The 15743-nt window shown below is 48.1% G+C and overlaps 1 protein-coding gene across 2 annotated transcripts in view; it reads left to right on the top strand.

Annotated features, from left to right (window-relative positions):
* Nucleotides 1-15743, top strand: part of LMF1 (lipase maturation factor 1) — a 255459-nt gene that overhangs the window by 25929 nt on the left and 213787 nt on the right. For both annotated transcript variants that reach the window (XM_064153521.1, XM_064153520.1), the window contains exon 3: nt 3263-3273. In XM_064153521.1, coding sequence (XP_064009591.1) covers nt 3263-3273 — 11 coding nt within the window. The remainder of the gene's footprint in view (nt 1-3262; nt 3274-15743) is intronic.

Genomic DNA, 15743 nt, shown 5'->3' with positions numbered 1-15743 from the left:
TAATGGTGTTCTGTAATTAATGGTGCATGAGACTACTTCTGTCACATCATTTTGATGGACTTGCCATCACTTGCAAGTGGTGTTTGCCAACATGCTGCTTTGTTTTGAGGCAGGGTGCTGAGGAACTTGGCTCTCCAGGTGCTCATAGGTTGGACTGGATGATCTTGGAGGTCTCTTCCAACCTGGGTGATTCTATGATTCACATAGGCCTACATTGAGAAGATGCTTTTTGTGTCCTGAAGTGTTTATAGCTTTAATTTGGTTGGGGTATTGTTGGGATCTTTCAGTCCAAATCCACTGATAAAGCAGGCTCACCCACAGCAGCTTGCCAAGGATCACAATTTCCAGGCAGGTTTGGAATCTCTCCAGGGAAGGAGACTGCACAACCTCTCTGGGCAGCTCCAACATCATCCTTGCAGCAAAGAAGCTTCTCCTCCTCTTCAGGTGGTATCTCCTGGATTCTAGTTTGGGCAAGAGGCACATTGTGCTGTGCTTGGGTATCACTGAGATGAGTCTGGCCTCATTCACTTGTTCTCTCTTCACAGAGAGAGTGATTTGCCATTAGAATGGGCTGCCTGGGGAGGTGGTGGAGTCTCTGTCCCTGGAGGTGTTCAAGAAAAGCCTGGATGAGGCATTTAGTGCCATGGTCTGGTTGATTGGCTAGGACTGAGTGCTAGGGTGGACTGGATGAGCTTGGAGGTCTCTTCCAACCTGGCTGATTCTATGATTCCACCCCCACTTTAGCTCTTGCTGAGCATTGAGAAGATCTCTGGGACTGTTCTTCTCCAGGCCAATCAGCAAGACAGTGAGGTGAAAACTATTTAACCCAAATATTTGATGATGTTTATGACTCCCAGCTGATACTTAGAGCCTTTGTAAGTGTGACATGGTTTGTCTCTAATGACAAGTCTCAGCTAATTACATTGCTTTTCCACCCAGAAAACAGAAGTGCCATCACATATCAATTTGATTTTCAGAATCAAATGGGATCTATGTTGTGTTTTGCAGAATTTCTGGCTTTGACAGCATGCAAATCAAAAGTTACTCTGTCAAAATTTGCTGAGAAAATGCTCAATACCCCACAAGTGAATACCTGTTTTTATCTGTCTGTAATGGTTCCACTGCCAAGGCAGCCAGCAGGGAAGAGAAGTAGTTGTTTTTAGTAGATAGGAATCACAGACTCGCAGAATGTTAGGGTTTGAAAGGGACCTCCAGAGAGGGAGTCCAACCCCCCCCACCTCTCTGACAGAGCAGGGTCACTTAGGGCAAGTCATATAGGAACACATCCAGGTGGGTTTTCAAAGTCTCCAGAGAAGGAAACTTCTCAGCCTCTCTGGCTAGCCTGTTCCAGTGCTCTAGCCCCCTCTCAGGGTAAAGAAGGCACAGAAGTGTTCAGGTTAGAAAAGACCCCCAGAATCACCAAGTCCTTGTCCCTTCTCTACAAAGTTCACCCTTAAATCATTCCTCAAACACTACATGTAAACAACTTTTAAACACCTCCAGGGTTGGTGACTCCTCCACCTCCCTGGGCAGCCCATTCCAATGCCTGACCGCTCTTGATGGGCAAAAAATGCTTCCTAATGTCCAATCTAAACCCACTTAGTGGCAGCTTGAGGCCATTGCCTCTTGTTCTATCACTGTTTACCTGTGAGAAGAGACCAGTAGCAGCCTCTCCACAACCTCCTTTCAGGTCCCTGTCATCTTATGTTGCAGTGCAACTTCCTGGCTTCCAGCCTGTACCCCTTGTTCCTTGTCCTATCCCTGGGCGGCACTGAAAAGAGCCTGGCACCATCACCCTGTCCTCATAGCAGAGCTTCTCCAGCCCTCTGAGCATAGAATGATGGAATCAACCAGGTTGGAAGAGACCTCCAAGATCATCCAGTCCAACCTAGCACCCAGCCCGATCCAGTCAACTAGACCATGGCACTAAGTGCCTCATCCAGGCTTTTCTTGAACACTTCAGGGATGATGACTCCACCACCTCCCTGGGCAGCCCATTCCAAAGGCAAACCACCCCTCAGCTATTTATAGGTGTTGAGAAGATCTCCTCTCAGCTTTCTCTTTTCAAGACTGAGCAGCCCCAGGTTTCTCAACCTTAAAGACTGTTTGCTCCGTAGAGAGGAAGAATAAATGCTTGAAGCTGGAAAATGGTCATTAGGTTCCAAACAACAACCTGAAGTCTAGAGCAATTGAGTCCTTGCCTGCTTGTACCTATAAAACAAGCCCCTAAAATTCCCTACAAGAAGCCCTGCTGCTTTTATGTATTTGGAGTGGGCCATTTGGTTTGGTTTCCTTGGCATTTGCATGGCCAGGCTTCTTCAGAGAAATAAATTCACAAGTGTTTGCCTGTCATCACATGACAAGTTGGGGAGCCTAGATTGATGTAATCAGCAACAGCCACACGTCAGAAAACTTCATGTGGTTCAGAAGAATACAAGATGTTATTAATTCCTCATTTGGGGTGGGGGTTTGTGTGTGTTTTTTTTCAAATGAGCCTCAGGGGGTTCTTAACTTCTGCCAAGAAATAAACTTGTAGGAGCTATTCTTAATACTTAACTGCGCCACAACTGGGGTGGAGAGCAGGGAAGTTTAGGTTGTCCTTAATGATGGATGTCTTTACAAAGAGACTCTTCTGTTAATGAAGTTAAAACTTGGGGTGTGTGTTAAAATTGTTGTCTTCTGTGTGTCTATAGCCTGTATCAAGGGGACCTACAAGAAAGCTGGAGAGGGACTTTTTACAAGGGATTGTAGCAACAGGATGAAGGGCAATGGATTTTAGCTGGAAAAGAGGAGATTTAGATTGGAGATTAGGAAGAAACTCTTTCTAGAGAGGTTGGTGAGGCTGGAACAGGTTACCCAGGGAAGTCATGGATGCCCTCACCCTGGAGGGGGCAGGTTGGATGAGGCCTTGAGCAACCTGGTTTAGAAGGAGGTGTCGCTGCCTATGGCAGGGGGCTGGGAACTGGATGATCATAGAATCAGTTAGGGTTGGAAGGCATCACGAGTATCATCTAGTTCCCACCCTCCTGCCATGGGCATGGACACCCCACCCTAGATCAAATCTTTAAGATACCTTCCAATCCAAACCATTCTATGAGTCTGTGTTCCATGGTCCAGGTGTTTTTTGGTGTCCCTTGGTAGATATGTTTGAAACTGAAAACCTGTCAAGTTTGAAACAGAAGTATTAGACTTAATAGGATCCTACAGTTCATTGACCAAGATTTTAATGCTTTGTTTTTTTGTACTTCCTTTTGTTTTGCAGGTATTCCTTTGGTAAGTGAATAAAATGAGGAAAAAACCCTCTGCAGTTAGAATTTCTTGGTGCATTTGTGGGTATGTAGCTCTTGTGTTATTCTAGCTTGCTTTTGTTGTCTTTCTGTTTGAAGTTTCTACCTCTCTCTGTCCTCTTTCACTGAATTCCTTTCTGCTCATCTGCTCTTAAGGAGAGAAAAACTGGTGTAAAGTCTGTAAAATGGGATTAAGGGGACTGGTGGAAGGGTTGTGTGAGTACCAACATCATTTGGAAAGTGATGTTAAAGATGGATCAAGAAATAAGCCTGAGGTGACCAAACAAAGTGAAATCTGAAGGACATCACCTAAGGGAATGGGGTTCTCCCAGATCCCGGTTCCTCTTATACTGGTGATTTGTGTGAATGTCAAGGAGCTCTTACTCACATCATCTCCTTTCCCACTAGTGCAAGGTGCAGATGTTTAGCACAAGAAAGACATGGACCTCTTGGAGCAGGGCCAGCAATGATGGGAGGGCTGGCAGCCCTCAGCTGTGAGGCAAGGCTGAGACAGTTGGGGTTGTATAGCTTGGTGAATAGAAGGCTTCAAGGAGACCTTCTGGTGGCCTTTCAGGAATTCAAGGGGCCTGTCAGAAGGCTAAGGACAGACTTTTGAGCTGGGCTTGCTGTGACAGGACAAGGAGTGATGGCTTGAACTAAAAGAGGGAGATTAAGACTGGAGAGAAGGAAAAAATTTACACTGAGGATGCTGAGATCCTAGAGCAGTCTTCCTAGAGAGGTGATAGAGCTCCATCTCTGAAACCATTCCAAGTCAAATTGGTCTGGGCTCTGAACAAACTGCTCTAGTTGTAGATGTCCCTGCTGACTGCAGAAGGATTGGATTAGATGACTTTAAAGGATCCCTTCCAACCTAAAGCATTCTTTAATTCAGTGACTACTCCCTTGAAGGTCTGGAAGGTTTTGTGCTTACAGGTTAGCATTTGTTCAGCATCAAGTGCTCCAACGTGCAGCTGGAATGTTAAACAGAAAGTTAGGAACGTTGGTAGAAAACTCATTTCTCTCTGTAGAAATATTAGGAATGCTGCAAGTGTACTTTTGGTTTTCTGGTATCTGCTGCCATGGCCTAAGGTCTTATACCAGCTTCTTTGGTCATGCTTTCTCGTCCCTTCAGCCTGGCGGTTGTGCTGTTGGATGGGTGCATGCAGAGGGATGCTGCATCATTGTGGGGATGGAAAGGGGATTTGTGCTCCCAAGTTATCACAAAAAGAAATGTATTCGTTCTGTAGAAGCCACAAGAATAGCTAGGGTCTGTTTTTCATGGAATCCACCAGGTTGGAAGAGACCTCCAAAATCATCCAGTCCAACCTAGCACCCAGCCCTGTCCAGTCAACCAGACCATGGCACTAAGTGCCTCAGCCAGGCTTTGCTTCAACACCTCCAGGGATGGTGACTCCACTACCTCCCTGGGCAGCCCATTCCAATGCCAATCACTCTCTCTGGCAACAACTTCCTCCTAACATCCAGCCTAGACCTCCCCTGGCACAACTTGAGACTGTGTCCCCTTGTTCTATTGCTAGTTGCCTGGCAGAAGAGACCAACCCCACCTGGCTACAGCCTCCCTTCAGGTAGTTGTAGCCAGCAATGAGGTCAGCCCTGAGCCTCCTCTTCTCCAGGCTAAACAACCTGTTTTTTATGGAGAGTTGCACAAGTAATGGCTGAGGATGACTCAACTTCTCCTTCAGGGAGTCTCAGTATCATTAAGGTTGGAAAAATCCTCTTAAGATCAAGTCCAACTGTCAACCCAACACCAATGTGATCAGTAAACTGTGTCCTGAACTGCTATGTCTTGACTGCTCCAGTCAGTTTCAAGTGAACAAGCTGGATCACTGGGATGGTACCAGGTGGAGAAGGGTGTGGAGAACTGTTTCCTCTCCTGTGTGGTTTAGATGATATGTTCATATTGGATGTGGAATTTTAACCAGCTGGACTCTACAACATGAATCCAGACTTCTTTTGGGTTAGTGAGGACCTATCTTCATTTTCACTCAAGTTACTCAGAAGCATAGAATGGTTTGGGTTGGAAAGGACCTGCAAAGGTCATCCAGTGCAACCCCCCTGCAATCAGCAGGGACATCATCCACTAGAGCAGGTCCAGCTTCACCTTTAATAGCTCCAGGCATATAGAGCATTAGCTCCCTCCCTGGGCAACCTGTTGTGGAGTTCCAGCAGCTTCATGGTGTAGAACTTGTTCCTCACATCCAGTCTAAATCTGCTCTGCTCTCATTTGAAACCATTGCCCTCATCCTGTCACTGCAGACCTTTGGGAACAGTCCCTCTGCAGCCTTCTTGTAGCCCCCTTCAGGTACCAGCAGGCTGCTGTTAGGTCTCCCTGAAGCCTTCTCTTCTCCAGGCTGAACAATCCCTTGTCCTTGCTGTCCTTGCTCCAGCCCCCTGTTGATTTCTCTGGCCCTCTTCTGGACCCACTCCATCAGGTCCATGTCCTTCCTGTGTTGAGGGCTGCGGAGCTGGACGCTGTGTGTGTTTTCTGCTCTCACTGATGGCTGTAGAAAAACTGCTCCTTGCATGCAGTGTTTCATCTTTCCTTGGCCTTTCTTTGTGTCCCAACTGGATAGCCACCCTATGAAGATTACTGAAGTCCTTTGTACGCAGTAGGGTCTCTCCCTTCCTTGTTCTTGGCTTAAGGGCTACTTCTGAATAAGATGAATGAGATGTAAATCTTGAGTTACTTTTGTTAGAATACAGGAAAACCACAATATTTTTGTTATAATATAGCTGAAACAACAACATTGTCATCCATGGCTGGAAGAAGTACATTAAATATTGCTGAGCTCTGGAAGCCTTATTCTTTGGTAGCATCTACTTCAAAGCAAGATCTTACAATTCCTGGAGAGATCTCTATAAATGCTGACTGTTTCCTATTCTCCTCCAGGAAATGTGCTTTTTTTGATCCATCTTAGGATGGATTTTGGTAGCCTCTGTTAAAACTCCAGGCTGTCCCTATGAATTTTAAAGAACTCCAGAGTCTGGAAATAACAACAAGCTGTTAGGCCAAATGGGATCAAGCAGTATTGCCACAGGTTTTGCTCTTTGCTCTTGCTCCTGTCAGGTAACAGTTATTAAAACCACTTTTCACTTGAGGGAATGAACTGTGAAAGAGCCATGCAGGGGCATTCAGAGTGCAGAGCACCAGCCACCTCGGACTGTTTGTTTTTGGAAGGTGAAGAGGTGCTCCATGATGCAAATCTTGGAGTGATTGTCAGCCCCAGGGTTAGGGCTGTTCTGAAATGGGATGAGCTGTAAGAAGTTCTCAGCTTTATTTATTGTTATTTGGGTCCAAATTTGGCTTTAGATGTCGTGCCATGTGTTTTGGTGAGCGTGGGGTGGTTTTTTGTTGGGTTCCTCCCAGTGGGTGGGCATAGCTCAAGTGTGTGTAGCTCCTGGCCAGGAGACAGAAGCAGCTGACCTAAGCCTGAGGAAAAACTACTTTGAGCAGTCTGAGAAGGGATGTGATCGATGCTCAGCAAGAGATAAAGGGTGAGGAGCAAGAGAAGGGGGCCAGAGTCTTGTCTGTGGTGCCCATCAACAAGACAAGGAGCAGTGGGCATAAACTGGAAGCCAGGGGGTTCCATCTGAATAGGAGGAGAAACTTATATGTGAGGGTGCTGGAGCCCTGGAGCAGTCTGCTGCTTATAATTAAGGGCATCTTCTCTCCTAGCTTTAAAGGATACCAGAGCTACTTCAGGAGGTTTGTGATGTTCTAGGATCATAGAATCAACCAGGTTGGAAGAGACCTCCAAGCTCATCCAGTCCAACCAGACCATGGCACTAAGTGCCTCATCCAGGCTTTTCTTCAACACCTCCAGGGATGGTGACTCCACCACCTCCCTGGGCAGCCCATTCCAATGCCAATCACTCTCTCTGCCAACAACTTCCTCCTAACATCCATCCTAGACCTCCCCAGCACAACTTGAGACTGTGTCCCCTTGTTCTGTTGCTGTTTCTGTTGCTTTCTGAGCAAAGGTGCACTCCTTGAGCAGTAGTTCCTGATGATGCTTCTGTCTGAGATACCCTCAAGGACCTTTTTTTCTTTTCCTAATGGAAGTCTGGTTTAATACAGTGTTTTATTATCTCTGTTCTAACAGACTTTCAAGGAGATGATGCTCTCTTGCAGCCTTTCTTGTCCTCTTCTTCTCTCTGTCTTCTTTTAGTGCTCAGTAGCTCCAGATATTCGTAAGGCAGTCTGGTTACCCTAAGCCTGTCCTGAGATATTGGTCAAAGGAGTGGGAAGCTAAGCAGAGCTGCAGCAAATCTGCAAAGATCTAATGAGTTGTAATTAACAGCCACATTCTTCTGTAGAGGAAGAATCCATGTGTGGTATGGGAATAATGGTCACAGAATGGTTTGGGTTGGAAGAGACCTCAAAGATCATCTAGTTCCAATCCTCCCACCCTATGAGTAGGGACAGTTCCTACTGGACTATGTTGCTCAAGACTCCATACAACCTGATTTTGAATATTTCCAGGCTAGAAACCTTCACAGCTTCTCTGGACAACCTGTTCTAGTGCCTCACCACCCTCCTGGGGAAGAATTTCATCCTGATGTCTCGTCTAAATTGGGCTGCTTCTAGATTGAAACCATTACTCCTCATCCTGTCACTCCATGCCTTTGTCAGAAGTCCCCCTGCAGCTCTCCTGAAGCCCACTTCAAACACTGGAAGGCTGATGTAACTATCTGGTGAGATCCTAATTCCACATCACCTCTATGGCTGCCAGATGCCTCTTGGGGGTTGGTTTCCTAGCAAGGAAGAGGCAGAAAGGACAGAGATGTTTCTGTTCACCTTGTGACTATCAGTGGGATTATTAAACAGAAAGGATTGAGAAGCAGCTGATCTTATTTTGACATTTGATGCACACAAGTGTCCTATTTGGAGCCAAAGCAAATGTTTCCTCGGGGATGGTTCCAGAGAGCCTCTTTACAAGCCAACTGTATGGCTGGAATTAGAGGCATATCTTAAAGGAGCTTTCACCCCCACCCCCTTTCCCCCTTTTTTACTGTCAACTTTCTTAATTCTGATGAGGAGAGAAGTCAGTCACCGAAGCCTGAATTCAACTCCATGTTTCTTCCTTTATCTCTAAAGATGGAACAAGTAAATGATTTAGCCCATACCCATGCCTGCCCCCAATTCTGAGCTCCTCTTAGCTCAGAATTTCAGATGAAGTGTGTTTTGATTAGGAGGAGAATAAAAAGTTGAGAGCCGAGCGTACGTAATTCGCCATTACTTGCTAAATCCTTGCTCTTGACTTCAATGCAAATTGTTCCAAGGAGGATTTTCTTTTAAAAGGTCTTCAGGGATCTTGAATTTTAGATGTGCATTGACATAAAATTAAATGGTAGAGTGCACAGCTGGGGTTCTGGCTCTTGCTGTGTGAGATGGAGACGTCTCTCCTTTTGTGAGCCTGTGTTTCCAAGGAAGGAGCAAACTTTTCCCATTAGTTGGTCTCTACAACTACCTGAAAGAAGGTTGTAGTGAGGTGAGGGTTGATCAACAAGTTAACAAGTGATAGGAGAAGAAGAAATGGCTTCAAGTTGCACCAGAGGGAGTTTAGTTTGGATATTAGAGCAAATTTCTTCACTGCAAGGGTTCTCAGATACTGGAACAGAGTACCCAGGGAGGTGGTTGAATCCTCATCCCTGGGGGCGCTTTAGAGGTGGCCCCGTCCCTGGAGATGTTTTAAAGGGGCTGAGGGACAGGACTGAGCATGAGACTTGGAAGAGTTAGAAAATGCTTGGCCTTGATGATCTTAAAGGTCTTTTCCAACCAAAACCATTCTGTGACTCTATACTGGTAAGCAGCACTGTGCTCATGAAAGAAAATGAGAGTAAGTTGAAATGATTAAGGTCAGACTTCCCCAGTACAGGTCCAGAGCTTGGTCTGACTGAGATGACCTGGTTAACTGTTGACCCTTAACAACCTGATCTAGTGAGAAGTAGAATCATAGAATGGCCTGGGTTGGAAGTGACCCTCAAAGGTCATCCAGTCTAACTCCCCTGCAGTGAGCAGAGCTTGGATTGGACTGGATGACCTTTGAGGGTCACCTCCAACCCAATGCATTCTGTGATCCTGAGATGGGGATGTCTGTGCTGAACGGTGCCCAGAGCTGACCCCTCAATTCCTGCAGACCCATCTGCAGGGGCTGTGTGGTGGGTGTGAGGTTGCCCAAGCACAAGAAAATCCCTTGGTGGAGGTTTGGTTTTTCACATGGCAGCACATAAGCATCGTGCCAGCACTGGGTGACGCTTGTCACTCTGGTGGCTTGCTGCACAGACGGCATGTGGGAGAGACACTGGCAGCAGAAGGTTGGTCTGTGCTATTCCTCCAGAACTTTATTCTGTTCACAGCAGGAGACCAGGGAGCCTCTGGAAAGGGCTGGGGGAGCTGAACACCCAGCTGGCCACAGGCTGCTGTTTATTCCTCCTTCCCCCCCCCACGGTGAGATGGAAAGGACAGGGCTGCTCACTGCCTGGTCCTGGCTAATATTGTGATCTGCTGTTCCTGTTTCTCGTGTAAGAGTGGGAAACTTTTCTCTCTGTCTTATTAAATCTATTTTTCAAGCTGTCACTTAACCAGGTCTAGTGACAGAGTCGGATGTTTATGTGGCCCTGGACACTTGAACTCTGGTGTTTTCAATCACAACAGCACCTTTTGCCAGCCGTTGTGAATTAAATACTCCTCCTGACCTTTTACCCTCGCCGCTCTTAAATTCATGCTTTAAAAACAGCTTAATGAGGGGTTTACTGGCCCAATTGGAAGTTTTTATTAAAACCTATTAGTGTGCTAGAGTAGCCTGCCTGAAGGAAACGATTAGCCCAAAAGCAACTAAACTCAGAGCTGGCCCCTAGCCACGCCAGGTTCGCTCTAAACTGTTTCCAGACCCATGTTAACCCTAACACTGCAGCTTGCATGGTATTCATATCCTCTGCTTGAATTTATAGCTTGTCTGATTCTCTCCCCAGCCCTTCTCTGTGTTCATGAGAGCGTTTGGTTTTAATGTAATTAGGCCTGCATTAAAGGGCAGTGTGCCTGCCTTCGGCCCTCACTCGTTTGGGAGCCTCTCCCAAAGTACTCTGCTGATGCTACATGCTCAAAGAGATGCCCCTGCAGGTGCTGGGATACTCCTGAGGTTAAGCTTCCTGGGAGGAGTTGGTTGTAATGAGGTGGGTGTTGCTCTCTTAGAATCATAGAATCAAGCAGGTTGGAAGAGACTTCCAAGATCATCCAGTCCAACCTAGTACCCAGCCCTGTCCAATCAACCAGACCATGGCACTCAGTGCCTCATCCAGGCTTTGCTTCAACACCTCCAGGGATGGTGACTCCACCATCTCCCTGGGCAGCCCATTCCAATGCCAATCACTCTCTCTGCCAACAACTTCCTCCTAACATCCAGACTAGACCTCCCCTGGCACAGCTTGAGACTGTGTCCCCTTGTTCTGTTGCTGCTTGCCTGGCAGAAGAGACCAACCCCACCTGGCTACAACCTCCCTTCAGGTAGCTGTAGGCAGCAATGAGGTCTGCCCTGAGCCGCCTCTTCTGCAGGCTGCACACCCCCAGCTCCCTCAGCCTCTCCTCATAGGGTTTGTGTTCCAGGCCCCTTACCAGCCCTGCTTTGTTGCCCTTCTCTGGACACGTTCCAGCACCTTAACATCTCTCTTCAATTGAGGAGCCCAGAACTGGACACAGCACTCAAGGTGTGGCCTGACCAGTGCTGAGTACAGGGGCAGAATAACCTCCCTTGTCCTGCTGGCCACACTGTTCCTGATCCAGGCCAGGATGCCATTGGCTCACTTGGCCACCTGGGCACACTGCTGGCTCATCTTCAGCTACTATCTACCAGTACCCCCAGGTCCCTTTCTGCCTGGCTGCTCTCAGCCACTCAGTCCCCAGCCTGTAGTACTGGTTGGGGTTGTTGTGGCCAAAGTGCAGAACCCTGCACTTGGCCTTGTTAAATGTCACCCCATTGGCCTCTGCCCACCTATCCAGCCTGTCTAGGTCCCTCTGCAGGGCTCTCCTACCTTCCAACAGATCAACACCTGCCCCTCTTGAACAGGACTGGGGCTAGCACTGATCCATGGGGAACACCACTAGTGACTGGCTGCCAACTGGATGTGGCACCATTCACCACCACTCTCTGGGCTCTGCCATATAGCCAGTTCTTGACCCAGCACAGAGTGAATCTGTCCAAGCCATGAATTTTTTTCCCTATCACAAGCAAATGGACAAAAGGAAATGATCTGAAGCTGCACCAGGGGAGGTGGTTTGGTATTAGAAGAAGAATGTTAGGTTGGATATTGGAAGAAGATTCATCAGTGAAAGGGTTCTGAAAACACTGAAAAAGGCTGCCCAGGGTTTGAATCATCATCTCTGGAGGTGTTTAAAAGATGTAGAGGTGTGGTGCTGAGGTGCATGGTTTAGCACCAGACTTGGCAGAGTTAGGGAATGGTTGAACTGGATGATTTTAAAGGTCTTTTCCAACCACAGTGGTTCTGTGGTGCAGCTGCCTTGGGGCAACACCCCAGGATTTGAAATGAAGGTGCGTGTGGATGATGCTCATAGCTCAGAGGTCTTTTCCAACCTTAATGATTCTATGATTTATTTTTAAGTAGTCTTCAAGGGGCAGGGAATTGGGCTTGGTAATCCTTATTGATCCCTTGCAACAGACCTTGGAGTAACATGCAGTAGCTGTAGGATGGAAACCCCATCTGGCTTCTGCTGCTGACTTCCATTTGGATCTTAGCTTGTTTGCTCTGATTCTGGTGTTTGTATTCAAACTGGGCTACTGGTTCTTGCTCATCTTAACCATTACAATGCTGCTAAAGCCCTGTAGCTGTGATGGAAACACGGAACCATTCCAGTTGGATAAGACCCTTGAGATCACCAGGTCCAACCATTAACCCTACTCTGCCAAGTTCCTCTAAACTGCATTGCTAGGTGCCACATCCAAATGACCTTTCAACACCTTGAGGAATGGTGACTCCATCACCTCCCTGGGCAGTCTGTCCCAGTGCTTCACCACTCTTGCAGTGAAAAAATGTTTCCTAAGATCCAATCTAAACTTACCCTGGTGCAGCTTGAGGCTGTTCCCTCTTGTCCTATCACTTGTTTTATCACCTGTGAGAAGTGACCAGCACCCACCTCTCAGTATTTGCTTTCCAGGTAGTTGGAGAAGGGATCTTTGTGTTGTTCTGTTCATGCAGTTGAGAGAAACAGGCTGAAGCCCTTACTTGTTAGGAAAATTGCTGTAGCATGTCCCAGGCCCCAGAAGTGCTGAGGCACTCTCTGATCTGTATGTGTTCCATCCTCATCCATGTGCCTGGCTCCTTGTCCAGGCTTCCTACAAAGTCTCCCTCTGAAAGCACAAGCTGTGTGGTGTGGCTGACAGGCTGGAAGGCAGGGATGCCATCCAGAGGGATCTGGACAGGCTGCAGAGGTGGGCACAGGCCAACCTCATGAAGTTCAACAAGACCAAGTGCAAGGTCCTGCCTCTGGGTCGAGGCAATGCCAAGCACAAATGCAGACTGGGCAGTGAGTGGCTGGAGAGCAGTCCTGAGCAGAGGGACTTGGGGGTGCTGCTGGATGAGAAGCTCAACATGAGCCAGCAGTGTGCACTTGCAGCCCAGAAAGCCAACCAGAGCCTGGGCTGCCTCAGGAGAAGTGTGGCCAGCAGGGCTAGGGAGGTGATTCTCTCCCTCTACTCTGCACTGTTGAGACCTCCCTGGAGTACTGCATCCAATTCTGGAACCACTATGACAAGAGGGATGTGGAGATGCTGGAGTGTGTCCAGAGAAGGGCCAGGAGGATGCTCAGAGGGCTGCAGCAGCTCTGCTGTGAGGACAGACTGAAAGAGTTGGGGCTGTGCAGTCTGGAGAAGAGGAGGCTCCCAGGTGACCTTCCTGTGGCCTTCCAGGATCTGAAGGGGGCCTATAAAAAAGCTGGGGAGGGACTTTTTAGGCTATCAGGTGGTGACAGGACTGGGGGGAATGGACCAAAGCTGAAGGTGAAGAGATTCAGCCTGGACGTGAGGAGGAAGTTGTTGAGCAGGAGAGTGGTGAGAGGCTGGAATGGGTTGCCCAGGGAGGTGGTTGAAGCCCCATGGCTGGAGGTGTTTGAGGCCAGGCTGGATGAGGCTGTGTGCAGCCTGCTCTAGGGTAGGGTGTCCCTGCCCATGGCAGAGGGGTTGGAACTGACTGATCCTTGTGGTCCCTTCCAGCCCTGACTGATTCTGTGATTCTTGAGTGAAGGAAGTTCCAGTACTCCTTCAGATATGTTTTGATACAGTAGCTGAGGATCACGATGTGGACTCTGGAAAGAAGCCAGCTCTCCCAGAATAAGAAACATAGACAGGAAATATCAAATAGAGGAGAAAAACCAAGGAGGTGCCCGAGTGCCAGCCAGGCTCTCATTGAAGTGACAAAGCCTTAAGCTCAGAGGGACACTTTGAGCGTCGTAAAGCATAAACAAAGCACAAACTGGTCCCTCTCCACCCCCTGTGTTTCCTCCTGTCTTTATTTTCCCTGGCATATGGATGCACCAACCTGAGGAGGTAGTTTTAAAGGATGTTTAAGGAGAAATCTGCCATTAAAATTATTACTGTAAAGTAGTGCCTTTGATTGCAGCAATTATGCAAATGATCTTAAGGGATGAAATACTTCTTAACAAGGACTGATTGAAATGGTGGTGCTGGAATGTGCATGAAGCTTCTTCAGACAAGATCTTCACGTGAGAGTCTTGTTGTTTCTGTTGACCAGCAGGTCAAGGGGGGGTTCCACTTCTGCTCTGCTCTGGTGACACCACAGTTGGAGTGCTGGGTCTAGTTCTGGGCTCCCCAGTTCAAGAGAGACTGGAGAGAGTCTAGTGGAGACTGTGAAGATGGGGGGAGCCTGGAGCATCTCTGTGAGAAGCAAAGGCTGAGAGTCCTGGGGCTCTTGAGCCTGGAGAAGAGGGGTTCTGATCAGTGCTGAGCAAGAGATAGAAGGTGAGGAGCAGGAGGCTTGTCCGTGGTGCCTAGCAGCAGGACAAGGGACAAGAGGCACCAACTGGAACCCAGGAGGTTCCATCTGAAAGCAAGGAGAAGGCTTTCTTGGTGTGAGGGTGCATGAGCCTTGAGCAGTTGTGGAGTCCTCTTGTCTGGAGAGATTCCAAACCCAGCTGGACCTTATGATCCTAGGTAAGCTGCTGTGGGTGCTCCTGCTGGGGTTGGACTGGATCATCTCCAGAAGTCCCTTCCAAGCCCTGCCATGCTGGGATCCTGGGATTCTCTTTGCCTGGATGGCGACCTGTGTAACCGATGACCGGCCTGCGGATGTGACTTTATTTTCTCTTAATAGAGGAATGTAAGTGGGTGGAATGGGAATGCTGGGCTTGCAGAAACTGGGAAACCCTTTCCCTAAGCAAATTGTTTCTCCATAGCCCTTGTGACTGACTTTTGTCCCAAGCCTTCAGAAAAAGGAAACAAACAAAAATGCATTTTGCAGGCAAGAGATTCTTTTTTTCCTCCAAAGCCAGCGAGTGGGACTGGGTGGCTGGCAGGAGTGGAGTTCACCATGATTTAACACATGAGGCTCAGGTCTCACTGTGTTCCTAGAGTGAAGTTAAATTGAATTCCTTCCAAAATTAGCATTAACATCTCCCATAGTATGTGAAAACGTTGATCACCATTGGAAAGCAAATATCTGTTGTTAATGTGGCCAAGAGAATGACCACACAGTGATGAGGGTCGGAAGGGACCTCTGGAGATTGAATCCAAGCCCCCTGCCAAGGCAGGGTGGCATAGAGAAGGCCACACAGGGAAACCTCCAGGTGGGTTCTGGATATCTTTGGAGGTATAGCCTCTCCAGCTCTGGGCATCCTGCTTGAGAGCTCTGGCACTCCATCAGGAAAGAAACTTCTCCTCATGTTGAGGCAGAACTTTCTGGGTTCCAGTTTGTGCCTACTGCCCCTTGTCCTGTCACTGGGTGCCACTGAGAAAAACCTCTGGTCCCATCCTCTTGCCCCTCCCCACCCTTTAGGTCTTGCTGAGCATTGAGAAGATCCTTTGGACATTGTGATCCTGGGCAAGCTGCTGTGGGTGACCCTGCTTTAGCAGTGGCGTTGGACTGGATGATCTCCAGAGGTCCCTTCCAACCTTCACCATGCTGGGATGAATGATGTGGTGCCCATGCAGAATGGGGGCTGTGTGTTTTTGTTAGTGATGCCTCTAATCTGCCTGAAAACCTGTGTTGGGGGGGACAGCTGCAGCAACTGAAGTTCTAACAGCAAAACTAAAGAGCTCATGAAGGTTTGCTGGCATGTTTGGGTCTCAGGGTGCAGCAGATTTCAGGGTGTTATGTTGAGTGTGTGCTTGCAGCCAAGCAGAGCCAGCCTGGGGATGCAGGAGTCTGTCCTTGCCAGAGCAGGCACAGGCAGCCCCCTTGTTCAGC

This window comes from Pogoniulus pusillus, chromosome 13 (assembly GCF_015220805.1).
Source record: "Pogoniulus pusillus isolate bPogPus1 chromosome 13, bPogPus1.pri, whole genome shotgun sequence".
Taxonomy (NCBI): domain Eukaryota; kingdom Metazoa; phylum Chordata; class Aves; order Piciformes; family Lybiidae; genus Pogoniulus; species Pogoniulus pusillus.
The sequence above is the reverse complement of the archived record's forward strand: the minus strand, read 5'-3'. Positions and strand labels throughout refer to the sequence as shown.